This window comes from Notechis scutatus, chromosome 12 (genome assembly GCF_049901735.1).
Source record: "Notechis scutatus isolate UNSWTSFEM ecotype Mainland chromosome 12, rNotScu1.2, whole genome shotgun sequence".
NCBI classification, from domain to species: domain Eukaryota; kingdom Metazoa; phylum Chordata; class Lepidosauria; order Squamata; family Elapidae; genus Notechis; species Notechis scutatus.
The window spans coordinates 1,866,019-1,882,915 of NC_142020.1; the positions used below are offsets into that span (position 1 = coordinate 1,866,019).

The 16,897-nt window shown below is 44.6% G+C and overlaps 1 protein-coding gene across 2 annotated transcripts in view; it reads left to right on the forward strand.

Moving 5' to 3' along the window:
- The window catches only part of PRKCB (protein kinase C beta), a 228,574-nt gene that overhangs the window by 99,892 nt on the left and 111,785 nt on the right, over positions 1–16,897 (forward strand). For both annotated transcript variants that reach the window (XM_087973105.1, XM_087973104.1), the window contains exons 4-5: positions 9,589–9,700; positions 13,935–14,063. In XM_087973105.1, the coding sequence (XP_087829231.1) occupies positions 9,589–9,700; positions 13,935–14,063 (241 nt within the window). The remainder of the gene's footprint in view (positions 1–9,588; positions 9,701–13,934; positions 14,064–16,897) is intronic.

The window sequence follows — 16,897 nt, forward strand, 5'->3', positions numbered from 1 at the left end:
ACAAAATAAAGGTTAACAAAAAGTATGAGATGGATTATTAAAAAGAATTGATTGCTAAAACTGTGTTTCAGATAGAAAAAAAGTAAAATGCCCTGGCATTGTTACAAATATGAATTCTATATTATTTCATATTTTTCGTCCTTAATTTGGATGAAAGAGTGGATGTTGTTGAGAAAGAAGATAAAGTTGGAATTAGAAAGACTGTGGTTTTGTTAACACAGCTTTTTATGGTTCGATAAAGTTAAAGTTAATGTTAGATTTTATAAAGTTAGAAGTACCTTATTAAGAATGTGGAATAAACTCCAGCTGTGTCCAAAAATCCTTTATTGGTTTTCAGGAAAAAAGCTTTTTATAGAAAAAAAAACAGCAGGAAAAACAAAAAAAGATTAACATGTCAAGGTTTATTAGTACATAATAATACAGGATGAAACATGGAGAAATCAAGAAAACAATTTCCTGCAGAGGGATTCGGTTTTCAATGGCTTTCATATGCACAATTAAGAGGAAGATTTAATATAGCTAGAACAGTAAAAATAAATCATCTAGGATGTATAAAGTTTAGTATAACTAAGTTTAGCCAGTATTGGAAATATGAAAAATGTAATGGGACTTAATGAACTTGTGAAAAAGGAAACAAAAATTGGATACTAATCGTAAGATGTTAACAAAGCATTTTAAAGATAAATATTCAGATGAAATCGGAACTTTTTTTTATTGGGACTTATGGAAAACCAATTTAAAAATCGCACAAAGGTTGATTTTTGTATATGGTAATTGCAGCATGATGAATATATCTACATAATAAGAGAAATAATTGAAAACCCATGACGGAGGAGTGGATTATGAAGGTGTCAGCATTTGCAAAAATGGCATAACTGAGCTGTTTGCTCAGGGATAAAAAGAATAAGCATTTTTTAAAGGTTGGAAATCTTTTAAGGTCTTTTTGCTAAAAATGGGGAAATGGGGGGGGGAGTTGATTTCTGGATTTGCTGATTAAAAAGGGTTGAATATAGGAAGAATATAACCACGTAATGTCATCTTAAAGGGGGAGGGAGGATAATAAGTAGCTGCCATAAAGAAGATCAGAAGTCGCTTCTTTAATACACTTCTCCTTTCTTTATCTGTATTGTCTCTCACACCTTTTATCTTTTTTTCTTTTTCTTAACTTTCCTTTATGTATTCCCTCATGTAAAAATCTTTAATAATAATTCTGTGTAAAAAAAAAAAGAAAGTCATATAGAGCAAGGGGCTGAAGGCTGAGTCCTACATGGAACTGTTAAAGGAACTCCTGTTAAACAGTCCGACCAACAAACCCAACAAACGTAGACACTTTCAGGAACTTTGAAATCCTAGAAGCAAAGCTTTATTGAGTACATCATTCCGGCACTGATTAAAGCAAAACCTGCTCTAACTTTTTCCGCACAATATTGCATAAAGAACAGAGTTCTCCCTTCTTCCCACTGGACAGGTCACATTGTCCAATTATGAATCGTTCTTTTGTTTTGTGAATAGTTTGTGTCTGGGATGACACCTGCAGAAAGTGTCTTTGGTGGGGCCTGAATTCTCATGATTGAAGTCTGCGGCCTCCGCATTCCTTTTACCCCTTTCCTCGCCCCAGTTCTTTGATAATATTCACAGGTGCTTTAGAAAATAGCTTGACTCCTTCCTCCTCTCTGTGGCAGCCCCTCAAATATTGGAAGACTGCTCTCCTGTCTCCCCTGGTCCTTCTCTTCCCTCGACTAGCCAGGCCCAGTTCCTGCAACTGTTCTTCATATGTTTTAGCCTCCAGTCCCCTAATCATCCTGGTTGCTCTTCTCTGCACTTTTTCTAGAGCATAGTCATGGGATCAAAATTCAGACACTTGACAACCAACTCATATTTATGATGGTTGCAGCCTCCCAGGGCCATCTAATCTCTTTTTGCAACCTTCTGACAAGCAAAGCCAATGGGGCAGCCAAATTCACTCAACAACCATGTTACTAATGTAATAACTGTATTGATTCTCTTAACAACGGAAGTAAGAAGAGTCGTAAACAGTGGTGGGATTCAGCCAGTTCACACCAGTTTGTTAACTTTCTGACCAGTTTGGTGAACTGGTTGTTGGAAGAAATCATTAGGACGGAAACTGTTTATTAAATTATTTGAATCCCACCACTGGTTGTAAAATGGAGCAAAACTCACTTAACAAATGCCTCCCTCAGCAACAGAAATTTTGGGCTTAATTGTGCTCGTAAGTCAACAACTACCTGTACAACATCCTTTTCAAATCATTCTCTTGGCCTGTCATTAGCAGTGGCCTCTCTTTTCGTACTTTCTCTGTCTTACCAGAAAAATTTGTTCCACGACTGTCAAGGTTCATTAACATCTTTGGTCACAGTCTATCCATAGAAGCAGACGTCATCACTGACAATGTTGATATTGTAGTTACTGCTTTCTGATTCCATTCTTCAACAATCTTCTTTAATGTTTTGGATATTATAAGGTTCTGTAAGCTCCAGTATTAACTGACATTAAGAATAGGCTTGTTGTTTATTTTTTTCCCTTCCATTTAGAATTTTTACTTCCCTTTAGTGCTCAGTTTCTAACATCATAAAGTAAATTATCTTTGTTTTGACTTGCAATAATCAGAATAACCAAAATAAGTTTGTTTCCCTTGGCAAGGCATTTTTTAAAATAATTAATTACAAAATCTTATGGTAGACGTCAATATTCCAAATTTATCTGGATCCTTAATCTGTTTATAACTTTTGTACATCAAAATCTTAATATTTTCTATTTATTACAAATTATTTAAGCTTATAATTAACTTGTCTTTTGTTCAGAGTTGAAGATAAAACTCACCCAATTATTCTGTCGTTCTGAAGGCCTCTAATAGCTTTGAGATGCTTTTTACGCCATTTCCAAAAATGATTAGAAAGTGCAAACTTGGTGTCCTTTAAACATCTCTCCCATCGTTGTGAGCAAGATAGCTGACCCATTATCGTCATCTGGCGCTCAAGGTGTGGAAAACTGTTGTCTTGTGGTCTCCTTGTGAGGACCAAACATCTGGAGCACATGTAGGCAATCTCCTGGCCTCTCCATATCTGGAGAGTTTCCAATAAATGGGTCCACTCACTGAGTAATATTCATAAGTCTACTTTTGTGGAGATATCTTCAGTTCACTTTGCCTTCTCCAGAAGCCATGATAGAAGATTTCCAATGACCAATCACACCCTACAATTCTACAAACGTAACGAATGAATGCAACAGATTATCTTAATATGCACATGGTTTCCATGGGTGGGTTGAGGTTACCTATTAGGGCAATGCACATTGGCACGTATTGGTCTTCCCTTGTTGTAAGATACAAGCCAACCCTTCTTTCATTTCTGCTGGGACTCAGCAACTTGTGGCTCTATCTTTGCCAAATGGACAAGGAAACCCTGAGGTCATTTCTGCTGCTGAGAGCAACTTATTTGTCTCTGATTCATCTCCCACCACCCCAGAACAAAGCAACCCATTGGAAGCCAAGAAAGACTGTGTTCCTGCAGTCCCTGGAGCCCCCCACGTATGGCTGGACTGGCCAAGCAACCACTCTCTGCATTTTTTCCAGCACTAAGGACAGGAGGTTCAAAAGGGACCTGGGTATTTTGTGCCTTTCTGACTTATTTATTGTCCTTTTTTATTACTATGGCTGTCATTCCCAAACTTATAGTTGTAAACTGCCTCAGGGAATCTTTGCTTTGAAGGACAGTGAATGACTACACTATATTGCAACATGCTTTAAAATATCCCTAGTTTGTTTTTTTTCCAAACCACAGTCTCGCACTCTGTTATCAACAGGGCTCAGGGGGCAGGCAGTCTTAAAGACAGAGACCTATGTCACAAACTACGCTACAAGCCCTTCCTCCGGTACAGTGGAGGTAGCTGTTCATCTAGATCAGGGATTCCCAACCTGGGGTGCGAGACGATATTCCAGGGGGTGCGAGAAAAGTCCGGGTAATTATATTAAAGAATAAAGTAACAATCTTTTTTTGATAAAATATTATTCAGAATTCGCATAATTTATCCTTGAGCAAAATATAAATTTCAAGGGGGTGCGAGGTTCGAGTGAAATTTCTTTAGGGGTGCGGGACAAAAAAAAGGTTGGGAACCACTGACCTAGATAATTGGCTTTTTTATACAGCCCAGACTACGGAATCAGCTCTCGTTTTGCTATTGGGAACTGGAGGCTCAACCTTGGCCCCTTGATCAGGTGGTGTTGCTGATTGCTATCCATTTGCTGGACTATATTTAACAGAATAACAGAGTTGGAAGGGACCTTGGAGGTCTTCTAGTCCAACCCCCTGCTCAACCAGGAAATTCTATACCATTTCAGACGAGTGGCTGTCCAGTCTCTTCTTAAAAGCCTCCAGTGATGGAGCACCCACAGCTTCTGAAGGTGTCCCATTGGTTAATTGTTCTCACTGTTAGGAAATCCCAAAGGTGCTTTTTCAGGAGGCAACTGGACTTTCTGGTTTTTCTTTGAAGACGTTTTGCTTCTCATTCAAGAAACTTCTTCACCCCTGACTGGATGGTGGAGAATGGAAGAATTGATACTCCTTAAATATATATTTTTACAAGTCCTTCTATTCCCCACTATCCAGTCAGAGCTGAAGGAGCTTCTTGGATGAGAAGCAAAACGCTTTCAAATAAAAACCATTAGGAAATTTCTCCTTAGCTCTCGAGTGCATTCTTCTCTCCTTGGTTAGTTTCCATCCATTATTTCTTGTCCTGCCTTTTGGTGCTTTGGAAAATAGTTTGGCCCCTTAAATATTGGAACACTTGGACATACTGGACATTATCATGTCACTCCAGTCCTTCTTTTCACTAGACTAGCCATACCCAATTCCTGCAAGCAACCGTTCTTCGTATGTTTTAGCCTCCAGCCTCCTAATCATCCTTGTTGCATTTTTCTGCAATCTTTCCAGAGACTCAACATCTTTTCTATAATATGGTGATCATGCAGCCAAGTGTGGTCTTACTCAGACTTCATCTGAAATGCCTCCTAGATCAAGACTAAATCCACCTGGCTCACCTTTTTTTACAAGAAGCCCAGAGGTCAAGAAGGGTGAAGGAGCCCATCGTAAACTTAATCCTTGATCCTCCACTGAAGTGCCCCGTGTTGCTTAGCCTCTTAAAAACTGTCATCTTCCTTGGAAGCAGAAATGTTTCTCCAAATACTGTAGCTTAATTAGTGATTTAGAGTGTTTGATGGTTTCTGAGAAGAGGTTAATTGTTGTTAACCCCCACTTTTTTTTCCTGGCTTCTCATTACTCAGTTGTCAGCCCAGCCATTAAAAAGAGCATCTGGAACATTAATGAATTGGAGGCAAGGTTGCTGTTTAGACTGAAGGCTCTGTAGAGTTTGAAGCAATTAACTTTGCCAAATCCGTTGCCCAAAGAATCGCCACTCCGCACTTTGAGAAGGTGAAATTCCATTAGAGCTCCGTCTCTCCAAGGTTGGAGGGCTTGCTACCCTGATTTATGTCGGCCCAGACTCGTTGACAAGAAAGCCCTGGGATTCGATCCCATCACTTCAGTTGCCTCTTAGTCTTCAAGCTAATCCCACTTCAGAATCTCATTTTCTCATAAAGCCTTAGAGCTGTGGCAGTGGTGGCATTCTACCGGTTTGGCCCACTTCTGCCGAGCCAGTAGTGCCGATGAGCAGCGGAGACCAAACTGGTTCTTTCCACCCCTCTGCTATTGGGCCCACCCGCCCACCTGAGCTACCATACTCACCTTTATGCTCTGAATTTGAAGCGCAGCTGCTTTGCACAGCACGGAAGAGGGCCATGCAGCAGCTGCTGAAGCGACAGGGAGAGTGCAGGCTTGCAGGAGGTGAGTCAGAAAGCCTCTGTGTCTGCGCAAAGTGCACATTTGGCGCATGCGTGTGCGCAAAGTGTGTGCGCACATGCATAGCATGCCCACCAAGCCACGCCCACCGAACCAGTGGTAAAAATATTTGAAACGCACCACTGAGCTGCGGCCTGTTTTGCCACATGGTAGCAGGTAGGTTTCTGCCCTCCCTTCCGCTTTGCGTTGCAAGAACCAGGTGAGGCAGAATTTTCCCCACAAAAGAAGCCTTGAATTGGGGGAGGGGGGATAATCTATGTAGCCCCTTCAGGAGTGGGAGTGTTGTAGACATGCAACTTCCAGCCTCCTTTCTGGACCTTCGGCTCTACAAGGAACATCCTAGCACAGGGATCAGCAACCCGTGGCTCTGGAGCCGCATGTGGCTCTTTCATCCCTCTGCTGTGGCTCCCTGTTGCTCAAAATATGTGTCACAACCACCAATATGCATGACACATGCCGGCACGTGGTTTATTGAGTCAAATTACTCCCAGTAGGCCAACCATGGGTAAATTCAAGAAAAGAAAAGTTTCAGAAGAAAACAGAACATTTAATTCAACTATATATGCTAGTCTTGTGGCCGCTCAGGAAATAGTCGGGCATGGGAAGGTTTTTGTGGCTCCCGGTGTTTTCTGTGGGAAATGGGTTCCAATGGCTCTTTGAGTGTTTAAGGTTGCTGAGCCTGTCTTAGCAGGTGAAGGATTCCACTCCACTCTCCTTCATACCGGCCTCCTTAGGTTCCCAGAACAGAGAAGCTGTTGGCTGGCTGGTTGGGACAGACAGACAGACGTCCTAGTCCAAAGCCTCTGATGTTGGCCTCCGCCTGCTCTCGGGCTGCTTTGCTCAATCAGCCCGTCCCTTTCCATGAATCCACCTCACAGATAGGTTGTATCCCTGTGAAGGAACATCTTCCTTAAACAAGCAGAATGATAGAATAACCGAAGGGAAGGGATTGTCAGGCCCCATAGATTCCTATAGGGATGCTGTCTTTCTGGTGGGAGGGGGAGGCTTGGGGGTGGTGGTCTCTGTATGGCAGAGGTCCCCAAATTTGGCAACTTTAAGACTTGTGGACTTCAACTCCCAGAATTCTGGGAGTTGAAGTCCACAAGTCTTAAAGTTGTCAAGTTTGGAGACCTCTGCTGTATGGGGTTTCTGTTTCTATTTCTTGCTTTGCTTTGCTTTAATTTTTGGGATTAAAATCTTGGGAGAGGGAAAGGAATGTGCCTTGAGCCAGCTGCTTTATCTCGTCTCTGGAGGAGAGCAGCAGCGTTGCCTTGGAGACCGGAGTTTATCCCCTTCTCAGCCTGAGTTTCCCATAACATCTTTGCACCTCCCAATTGGCTGGATGATGAATCGGACTTTGGGAGGGGCTCTGTCTGCAAAGGTTTAATCTAACACTTTGAGCGGGAAAACTTAGTTCCTGCCTCCATCTCTTGCTATCACAATCCCCCAGTAAAAGCTTCCTTTTGAAATGGCTTTTGTTTCAAGAGTTCTGCTTCCTGGGAAGACTATCGAGGCAGGATCTTACAGGGATCTTGGAGGTCTTCTAACCCAATCCCCTACTCAAGCAGGAGACCCCAGACCCATGATGGTGAACCTATGGCACGGGTTCCGGAAGCGGCATGCAGAGCCATCTCTGTGGGCAAGAGAGCTGTCGCCTCAGCTCAGTTCCACTGTGCATGCACGCACACCCTCCCGCCAGCCAGCTGATTTTCGGGTATCTGCCATGCGTGCGTGGGGGGTGGAGCGCGTGCGAGAGATGTGTGCGCATGTGCAGGGGGGCGTGGGAACACGAGGGGTCATGCGTGCATTGCATTATGGGTGCAGGCATGCATGCATGCTCTCGTGTGTACACACACACACTTTCATCCTGCAGCACACCCGCACTTTCAGCCCTGCCCTAGACCATTCCGGAGACATGGCTATCCACTCTCTTGCAGTGGAGTTTCTGCTGTGGGCTCAAGCAGGGTGCTGGCACAATCCATTTGGTAGGAACTACAGCCGGGGTCCTCAAACTTGGCAACTTTAAGACTTGTGGACTTCAACTCCCAGAATTCCTCAGCCAGTTGAAGTCCACAAGTCTTAAAGTTGCCAAGTTTGGGGACCTCTGAACTAGAGAGAAACCTTGATGGACCTTGTCCTGAAGATACCTTTGCTAACCATCACCTACACTGACCATTCACTTCTCAGAAGGCATTGAGGTGGCCCCACCTTGGCTGCCTCCCTTTCCTCTTGTTGCTTCTCTCTTGTGCCTTTTTATCAGGTCATATAAAATCGGACTGTAAGAAGAAATGAGCAGGATGTCTTTCTGGGCTCATGTGCGCCAGATATTGGACTAAAACATGGGAGATGGGAATTGTAGTCCAAAGCATTTGGAAGGCAGCCGATTGGGGAAAGATGGATAGTCTGGTGCCTGTTGGGTCAGAGGACCTCAGCCCACATCACTGTCTGCGTTAAGGAAGTGCTCAGTGAAGTGATGGGTGTGAGATTTTTGCCTTTCACCTCCCCAATAGACAATCTGCCTGGTAGAAAATTTAGATTCTTCAAGGTTAAAAGCTGGTCAATAACTGAAATAAAGAAACTTGACTTAAGTGTTGTAAATAGGCACTAAATGATTTTTCCACTGGTATTTTGCTTTTTAGAGGAATGAAATCTGGACGGTGTTGAAGTTCTGGGGTGCAGCAGTGTCTTTGCTCCCCTTTACAGAAGGGGGTCTCCCAGGTAGCTCATGTGAAAACAGGCGTGGAGTCCCACTAACTGGTCACAAGCTGGGTGCGGTTGCTGCTTCCTGACAGAAGTCTTGAGTGAAGGCTGAGTGGGGGGGCAGGGGAGGGGTTGGTTTCACCCCTCCGTCCCTGGAGTTTTTTTCTTTTTAGAGAGCAGCTTTACTGTGAGGTTGTATCAGGCTCCTGGGAAGAATCTCTGCCACTTGCAGAGAAAGTGCCTGGAATGATGAAAATCATCATCTCCTTTTAATGACCCCCATAATCCATTGTGGGCTGGAGTCTAGGCAACTGAATGGAGTTGAGTGTTCAATGGCCGGACGCCCTTCCTGTCATCAATGCGGAGTTCTATTCTCAGTTCTATTCTCAGTTCTATTCTATTCTCTAGAGAGAGAAATACCTAGAATTGAACTCACAGCCTGGTGATGGTTGAGGGGAGAGCTCCACCTCTAGGTCACCTTGAACATTGAAAATGCAAGGTAGATAATTGTGAAGATCAGGACTTTCATTATTCCCCCAGCATTTTTTCCATGGCAAAAAGAGTTTCCTCCACATTTTAAAGATGCTTTCCAATGTATGTCAAACCATGTTTTGGGGCTCAGTCACCGATAACACTGGAATGGCTTTATGGGGGTGCCTTTTCAGTCCCCCTCCCCTGTGGCCTCCTTTGCTGGCCACAGTTCCTAGGGCAAGGGGTGCTTTTCCTTCTGGGGCCAGTCAGGGAGATTCCAGCCATTCTGGACTGAAGCCCGGCAAGAGGAGATGGCACCCACGCAAAGGTCACTGACCAGGCCTCCTTCTTCAGGAAAAGTAAATGAAAAACCATCTATTTTGTACCCAATCGAATGAGAGCGATTGAAAAAGCGCAGCCGTGGTTTCCAGCACAAATAGCAATCGTGATAGTAATGTTGCATGCTAGCAGGCAGTTACTTGTAGAGCTGGCAGAATCTGCTGAGGGGGACTTCACCTCACCTGACTGTTCTCTCTCCCTCCAGGACCCTCGGAGCAAACACAAGTTCAAAATCCACACCTATTCCAGCCCAACCTTCTGCGATCACTGCGGCTCTTTGTTGTACGGACTTATCCACCAGGGGATGAAATGCGACAGTAAGTCCCAGCCAGCGAGCTCCGGTCCCAGGGAAACCCCGGCTCCATTCACCTGTCCTTGGGAGCCTGTCAGAGCAGGTGGGAGAGAGGGAAGAGAGGGGGTCCTTGCGTGGGGGAGCTGTGGACCTGGCCAGCTGCAGCTCTGACTGCATCCTGAGAAAAGGATCAATGAGCAGAGAACCGAGCTGCCTCAGGGGAAACAGGTCTGGGGAGGGGTGAATGCAAGGAAGCCCCCGCCAGCCTTGTCTCTCTCTACCGGTTGCTGGTGAGGAGTCCGTGTGCACGGCAACATCTGTGTGAGGGGGTTCTTTCCAGCAGTGTTCCACTACCACTTTGGTGATCGCACGCCGTGCGCACCTAACAAGTAGGCACAGCTTTCCGCACCCCAGCTGAGGCCTGTGGTGCCAATTAGCTGAGGGGATCAAGAAGAGAAAAGTGCAAGGCTGGGTGGGGGGGCCACTCCTGCGCTTCCCTCTTCTTTCTCCTGGCAGCCGATCGATTGGAGGGAGGCCTTTTTTTTTACTACTGATCCGGGGGAACCGGTAGCAGGCCCCCACCGGTCCTTTCCCAATCCCATGTCTGTGGAGAGTCTCAGTCATCCAGGCCCACTGGGTTTCCCCCACTTTTCCTTGGTGTTTTTTTTTTGTTCCCTCTGAGATGTTTTGCTTCTGCATCCAAGAAGTTTCTTCCGTTCTCTGAAGAAGCTCCTTGGATGAGAAGTGAAATGTTTTCCAAGAAAAAAAGCCCAAGAAAGTCAGTTGCTTTTTGGAAAAAGCACCCTTGGGTTCACAACCCCCTGCTATTCCTTTGTGCAGGTATGGGGCTGGTGTGTGTCAGCCTTCTCCTTCCTGCACTGAATGTGTGGAGCAAAGGCGCATCAGGCTTCTGGGGGATGGCAAAGCATCTCCCTCCCCATAGAGCCACAGACTGTCTTACCGGGACTCCGGTCACTGACTAAGCTGGAGCAGCCCTCTTGAAGAGTACTGGGCAGCAGGTAGTCATGTTTACCTGTTGAGTTTCTCATAATTTCTTTAGATGAGAGGATAGAAGAGGAACTCATCAGATTCAGGTAACACCAAGCTAGGGGGGAATAGCCAGCAGTTTAAAAGATTTAGAAGGATCTTGTCAGACTGGAATAGGGGGCCCTATCCATGCAAAAAGGCAGTTTAGTGGTGAGAAAAGTAAGGTTTTCCACTTAGGCAAGAAAAACCAAATGCACAGGTACGGAATAGGTGGCACCCTGGCTCAGTAGTAGGCCTGTGAGAGAGATCTAGGACAGTGTGGGATTCCATTTTTTTTACTACGGGTTCTGTGGGCGTGGCTTGGAGACTGTAAATTCTCCAGTCAGAGGTGGGATTGGCCAGTTCTCCGAACTACTCAACATTTCCGCCACCGGTTCTCCAGAACTGGTCAGAACCTGCTGAATCCCACCTCTGATCTAGGCGTGTTAGTAGACAATCACTGTGGGATGAGCCAGCCGTGTGCTGCAGCTGCCAAAAAGCCAATGCAGTCCTAGACTGTACCATCAGCGGGATAGTACCCAGATCAGGTGAGGTGTTAGTACCACTTTATATTGTACTGGTGAGACTGTACCAGTTCCGGTCACCATTGTACAGAAAGGATGCCGAGGCTCTGGAAAGAGTGCAGAGAAGAGCAACAGAGATGATTAGGGGGCTGGAGGCTAAAACATATGAAGAACCGTTGTGAGAACTGGGTATGTCTAAGCTTAAAAAGAGAAGTACCAGGGGTGGCATAAGTCTTCCAACATTTGAAGAGCTGCCATACAGAAGACGGGTATCCCCCATAGCACCTAAGAGCAGGAGGAGAAGTAATGGGTGGAAGACCATCAAACAGACACCCAATCCTGCAACTGAGGAGAAATGCCATGCCCGTGAGAACAATTAACCCCTGGAATGGCCTGCTTCCCAAGTGGTGGGTGCTCCATCGCTGGAGGTCTTCAAGAAAAGATTGAGCAGCCATTTGTCCGGGATGGTACAAAGACTCCTGCCTTGGGCAGAGGTTGGACTAGAAGACCTCCAAGGTCCCTTCTAGGATTCTCTGATTCTAAGTTGAAAACTCCCAATTGCCGAAAAGATGGGCTAGCAGTCACAAAATATGAGCTTAGGGAGCCCCCTAGTGCCCACCTTATGAATTGCAGCCACCTACCTTAGTGCACTGAGATGCCAGAGACCAAGGAAGGGATAAAGAGTTTCCCTCTGGTATGTGGATCCTAAGCAAGAAGGATGCACCAGAAGGGCCGTCGGCCTCCTAAATAGGGCACATCTTTGCCTGTGCTCACATGGCAGGTGAGGGAATTCAGAAAAATACACCTTGAAGGATTCCTATCACAGCTTCCTTAAAGCTTGTTTTCCAGGAATCTTCGTGTTCCCATTGGAGCCGAAGGTCCCAGAGAGAGGCATTCAGAAACCTGGGAACAGGCGGGGGGGCGGAGAGAAAGGCTGCACCCCTGGCATGTCCCAGGTGTTTAGGAAATCCCAGGGGCTTCGCAGGGAGAATGCTCTCACCAAGGCTTCCTGAGACCATAATTAAGCAGACGCTTAGTGCAAACAACTCTTGTTTTATTTCAATGCTGGGAACAATTATATTGTTCATTCCCAGCTGGTAATGAGTCCCAAACAGTCCCTCGAGATAAGCACCCACCTTTCTCTCCTTTGAATGGCTGCCAACAATTAAAGTGCCATTAACTGGGGAAAAAAACTAACCGAAGTACAAAGTCCACACAGAGCTTCAGGGTTTAATCTGAACAGAACGAACAACTTTGCTTCCTGCAAAGGTGTCTCTACCCTTGCACTTCCTTTATACCTTATGGGAGGGGCAATCACCTCCCAGCCTTACTCCTGAGTCACCCCTTTTGTCTTAGCTGCTCTCGCCTTCTAGCAGCTCTGTGCATACGTGCACTGGGAACAGGCTCCCTTTGTTTCTCTGCCTCGCTGCTGCCAGGCTCTGGAGGCAGCACTCCCAGATGGTCCTGGCCCCATCCCTGCATCGAATGCAGGAGCCTCGTCCGAGTCCTCCCCAGACTCCCAGACTGGTTCCTGTTCTTCTCCACTGTCCAATTCTGCTGCCATCTGCACAGGCTGCTGAGGAATCACAACACAGAACCCCAGTTAACAGGAGTTGTTTTGTGGTGATGCTCTTAAATATTAGTCTGACAAGGTACAATGTGGGAGGACATGGCCTCCTTCAACCCCCTCCCCTCAAAAGTATTTCTTCTTGGGAAGGAAACATTTGGAAAGACAGACAGAAGGAAATGCAATGAAAAGAAGTCCCTATTAGCCCTCTGAGGGGCTCCAGATTTAAAGAGCATTTTCCCAGGATGCCAAAATAGCATGGCAGAATCCTAGATAAGTTGTATGTCTTACAGAAAACCTAGTTGAGCCCCTGGTCTGTCCAGGGCAGGAATCCTCAGATCATCCCAGATGTTTGGCTACCCACTCTTGTCTCTAGTGGATGGAGCCCCAGTGACTCCAGGAGGCTTTTACATTGCTTGGTAGCCCTGGAGAGTCAGAAAATCTTCCTCATTTTGAATTGGCCAATTTCCGCCCTGTTGGTTCCTCTCCTGGCCTTGGGCATGACGGCAGCTAAAGCCACACCTGCTTCCCTGGCCCAGCCCTCCAGAGATGGGAGGGGTGCCCTCAAGCCTCCCCCCACCGGCCTTGTCTTCAGGAAGGAGCAGAGGGTCTCTCAGGGCAGCCCCACACATGGAGGCCCACTGAGACGCCCTCGCTGGCCTTCCGTTTGGGACTGACACCAGGGGTGGCCTTCAAAAAGTTTGGCAACGGATTCTCTGCCCGATTGCTGGGTGGGTGTGGCCATGGTGGGTGTTGCCCAGTCTACCTCCTGCACCACGGTGGTGATGGGAGGGTGTTTTTGTCCTCCCCGGACTCCTGAGGCTTTTCTCGAGCCTCTGGGAGGGTGAAAACGCCCCCCCAGGCTCCGGAGGCTCTATGGAAGCCAGAAGGAGGCCCATTTCTGGTTTTCCAGAACTTCCTGTTTTTTGCCTTCCCTGAGCCTCAGCGCATGCTGTGCACTTACCTGGGATCTAAAACGGGCCACATGGGGACTCCGGGGAGGGAGGGGGTTGGGGGGGCAGCCTGGACTGGGAGTCGGAGGTTCTCCAAACTGCACAGAATCTTAGCTAGGGGCTCTCCTGAACCCCTGCGGACCCCCAGCAGCCCCCCCTTGGCTGACACCATTTCTCTCTCTGCCCCAGCCTGCATGATGAACGTGCACAAGCGCTGCGTGATGAATGTGCCAAGCCTCTGTGGGACAGACCACACTGAGCGCCGAGGCCGGATACATATCAAGGCGGACATTGAGAACGAGGTCTTGACGGTTTTCGGTAAGTCTGGCTTAGGGGAAGAAGACCGGATCCCTTCCTGCTGCAAGGGATTTCGTGCTCCTGGGTGACGGCTGCACAGGTCCATCCAGAGAGAAAAGGGTTGACAGATAACGTGCTATGGCGATTGCTAATTTTTGTCCTGCTGTGAGTTGACGGTGGTGAATTGTCATAGACCATTTCAGACACCCTGTGGGTGGTTAGTGGCACCTGCAACTGGGTCCCAGAGAGAATTTGTGCTGAGGTTCTTTTAATGTCTTGTGGATATTTTCTCAATAGAATTGTTAAAAACCTTACATGCTGTGTTTTTTCAAGGATTTTTCACTTCTTATCTCTGGTGCCTGCAGCTGGGCACCATTGTCCTGAATGCCCCCTTCCTTCAGTTGGCCCACAAATCCAGGGAGATGGGAGGGTTTTACCTTTTCATTGCTCCGTGTGTGTGTGTGTGTGTATGTGTGTGTGTGTGTGTGTGTGTGTGTGTGTTTATTGTGTCCCTCAGACTGGTTGTGTCTAGAGCAGTGATTCTCAATCTTTTCTTCACCTTGGACCCCCCCTTTAAATACATTTTGTGGCCATGGACAATTAAATTAAATCAAATTAGAGAAATGAGATGGGTGACAATTTTCTTGTTCACCACAGCCCTTCCACTTTTTTCCACGTCTTTCTGTCCTGGAAAGACATCAGTTGGATCCAGTTGCATCTGTCCAGGTGTGGCCCTTCCTTACAGTCCTTTCTCTCTTCCCTCTTAGATTTGTGTTGCCATTCCATCCACCCCACATTTATTCTCTCCATATTATCAATGATCAGCCTCTTCCGTGAACTTCTTTCCTTTAAGGTGTGCAAATATGGCCCATTTACCACCAGTGGACTTCAACTCCCAGAATTCCTGAACCAGCTTTGTTGACTTAGGAATGCTGGGAGTTGAAGTTCACGGTAATGAAGGGGCCATAGTAGCCCATTCTGAGTTAAGGCCACTCATTTCAATCACTGTTTCAATTCACCTTCATTTACTGTCCACAAATTCTTGAACCTCTCCCATCTTCTCTTGCCAAGCAATCCATTTTCACTGCATATGACACATTTTCATATTTCTCCTGATATATCCAACCCTCCTTCAACTCTTTTTCTGTAAACATTGTAAACTTTCTTCATCTGTTTCTTCATCTTTAGTAAACATTCAATCAATGCAGGCAAATTCGTTACTTGCTTTACCAGGTGGGCCATTTACATTTAACTTGCAGCCATCCGCTGCCGTTTTCTCTGCCAACTTCCTTGGCCTTTGATCAATTCATTCTTTGACTCGTAATTATCATTGCCTCAAAGAATCTATTTGACATTTGCCGCAAATCAGTTGGATTCTCAGCCTACAACTTGACATCTTCAAAAACCGAACTCAACCCACATACATTTACACCCCCAACAAACAGGCTTCTGACATCTGCACAAATATTTCTTATGCATTTATCCACACACATGTCAAACAACTCCAGAAACATAGCACATTCTTTTTTTTTTTTTAATAAAATTTTTATTTGGGTTTTCACAAAACATAATACAAATAAAATTTCTTTTTTTGAGAATAGCATAGTCCCAGGTTATCACTTCTCCATACAGACACAAATTCAATTTCATATTCATCTTGGTGTTCTATTCCATATCTTATTACTATTTTAACATTTTCTCAATAATTTTTCCCTTCCCTTAGTTCTCTCAATCTTACTTTTAATTATCCCATTCCTTCCTCAATTCAATTATATATATATATAATATAATATAATATAATATAATATAATATAATATAATATAATATAATATAATATAATATAATATAATATAATATAATATAATATAATATAATATATATATATATATAAGTTTCAATATCTTTCTAGTCATTATATTCATACTTTTGTCTGTCCTGTTTCAATTTCATATTTTCTTTTCTCATTAAACAAATTTTTTCCCTGTAGTTACTAATTGGAGTATGACACCTTTGTATCTTTTAATTTTTATCCATTCAACTTTTATTTAAACTTCAATTTATGCCTTTACAATTATAACATTCAATATAACACATAACTTCCAGTTAAATTCTGCTTGGTACATTCTTAAAATACACACTAAGTTCTTAAAGAGAAAATATATATATAACAATAATAAATAAAATTCTTATTCTGTTCCAATTCAGCTCTATCATTAATGTTAGTTATAATCTTTGACATCTTTAACATTTCTTTTCAATAGGGTATCATACTTCTAGGAACACTTATAATATTTCCATAATTTTTTCATGTTTCTTTCATATTCCTCTTCACTTAAATTTTTATAGCACATTTATAATAATTAAATTTTTTTACTTATTTATCTGTGTTTATTGGTCTTGGAGTTTGCTGTGTTCTGCTTGATTGGTGTTTCTAATATCTTCTGTCTGTTTTGTGGCTTTTGATGGAAGTAAATGTGCAAGGGAACCAAGGGAAAGCTTCAGCACTGAACAGGAAGCAGGACAATAATGTGCTATGTTCCTTTTTAATTATTTCTTGTATTGGAGGCAGCCACCCTAAGAAACCCCAAAGATAAAATTGACCTGGAAAACCAAGGCATATATGAAGTCCCCTGTGCATCATGCCCTGCCACATACATTGGACAGACCAAGAGAAGAATAAGTACCCGCCTAGTTGAACACAAAAATGCAGTAAAAAAGCTGGAACACACTTCCTCACTAGTCCAACACATGAAAGCCACAGGTCATAGCATCGACTTCAATGGCACCAAAACCCTAGCCACTGTAGAAAACCCCAGCTACAGAATTATCAAAGAAGCCATAGAGATTGAAAAAA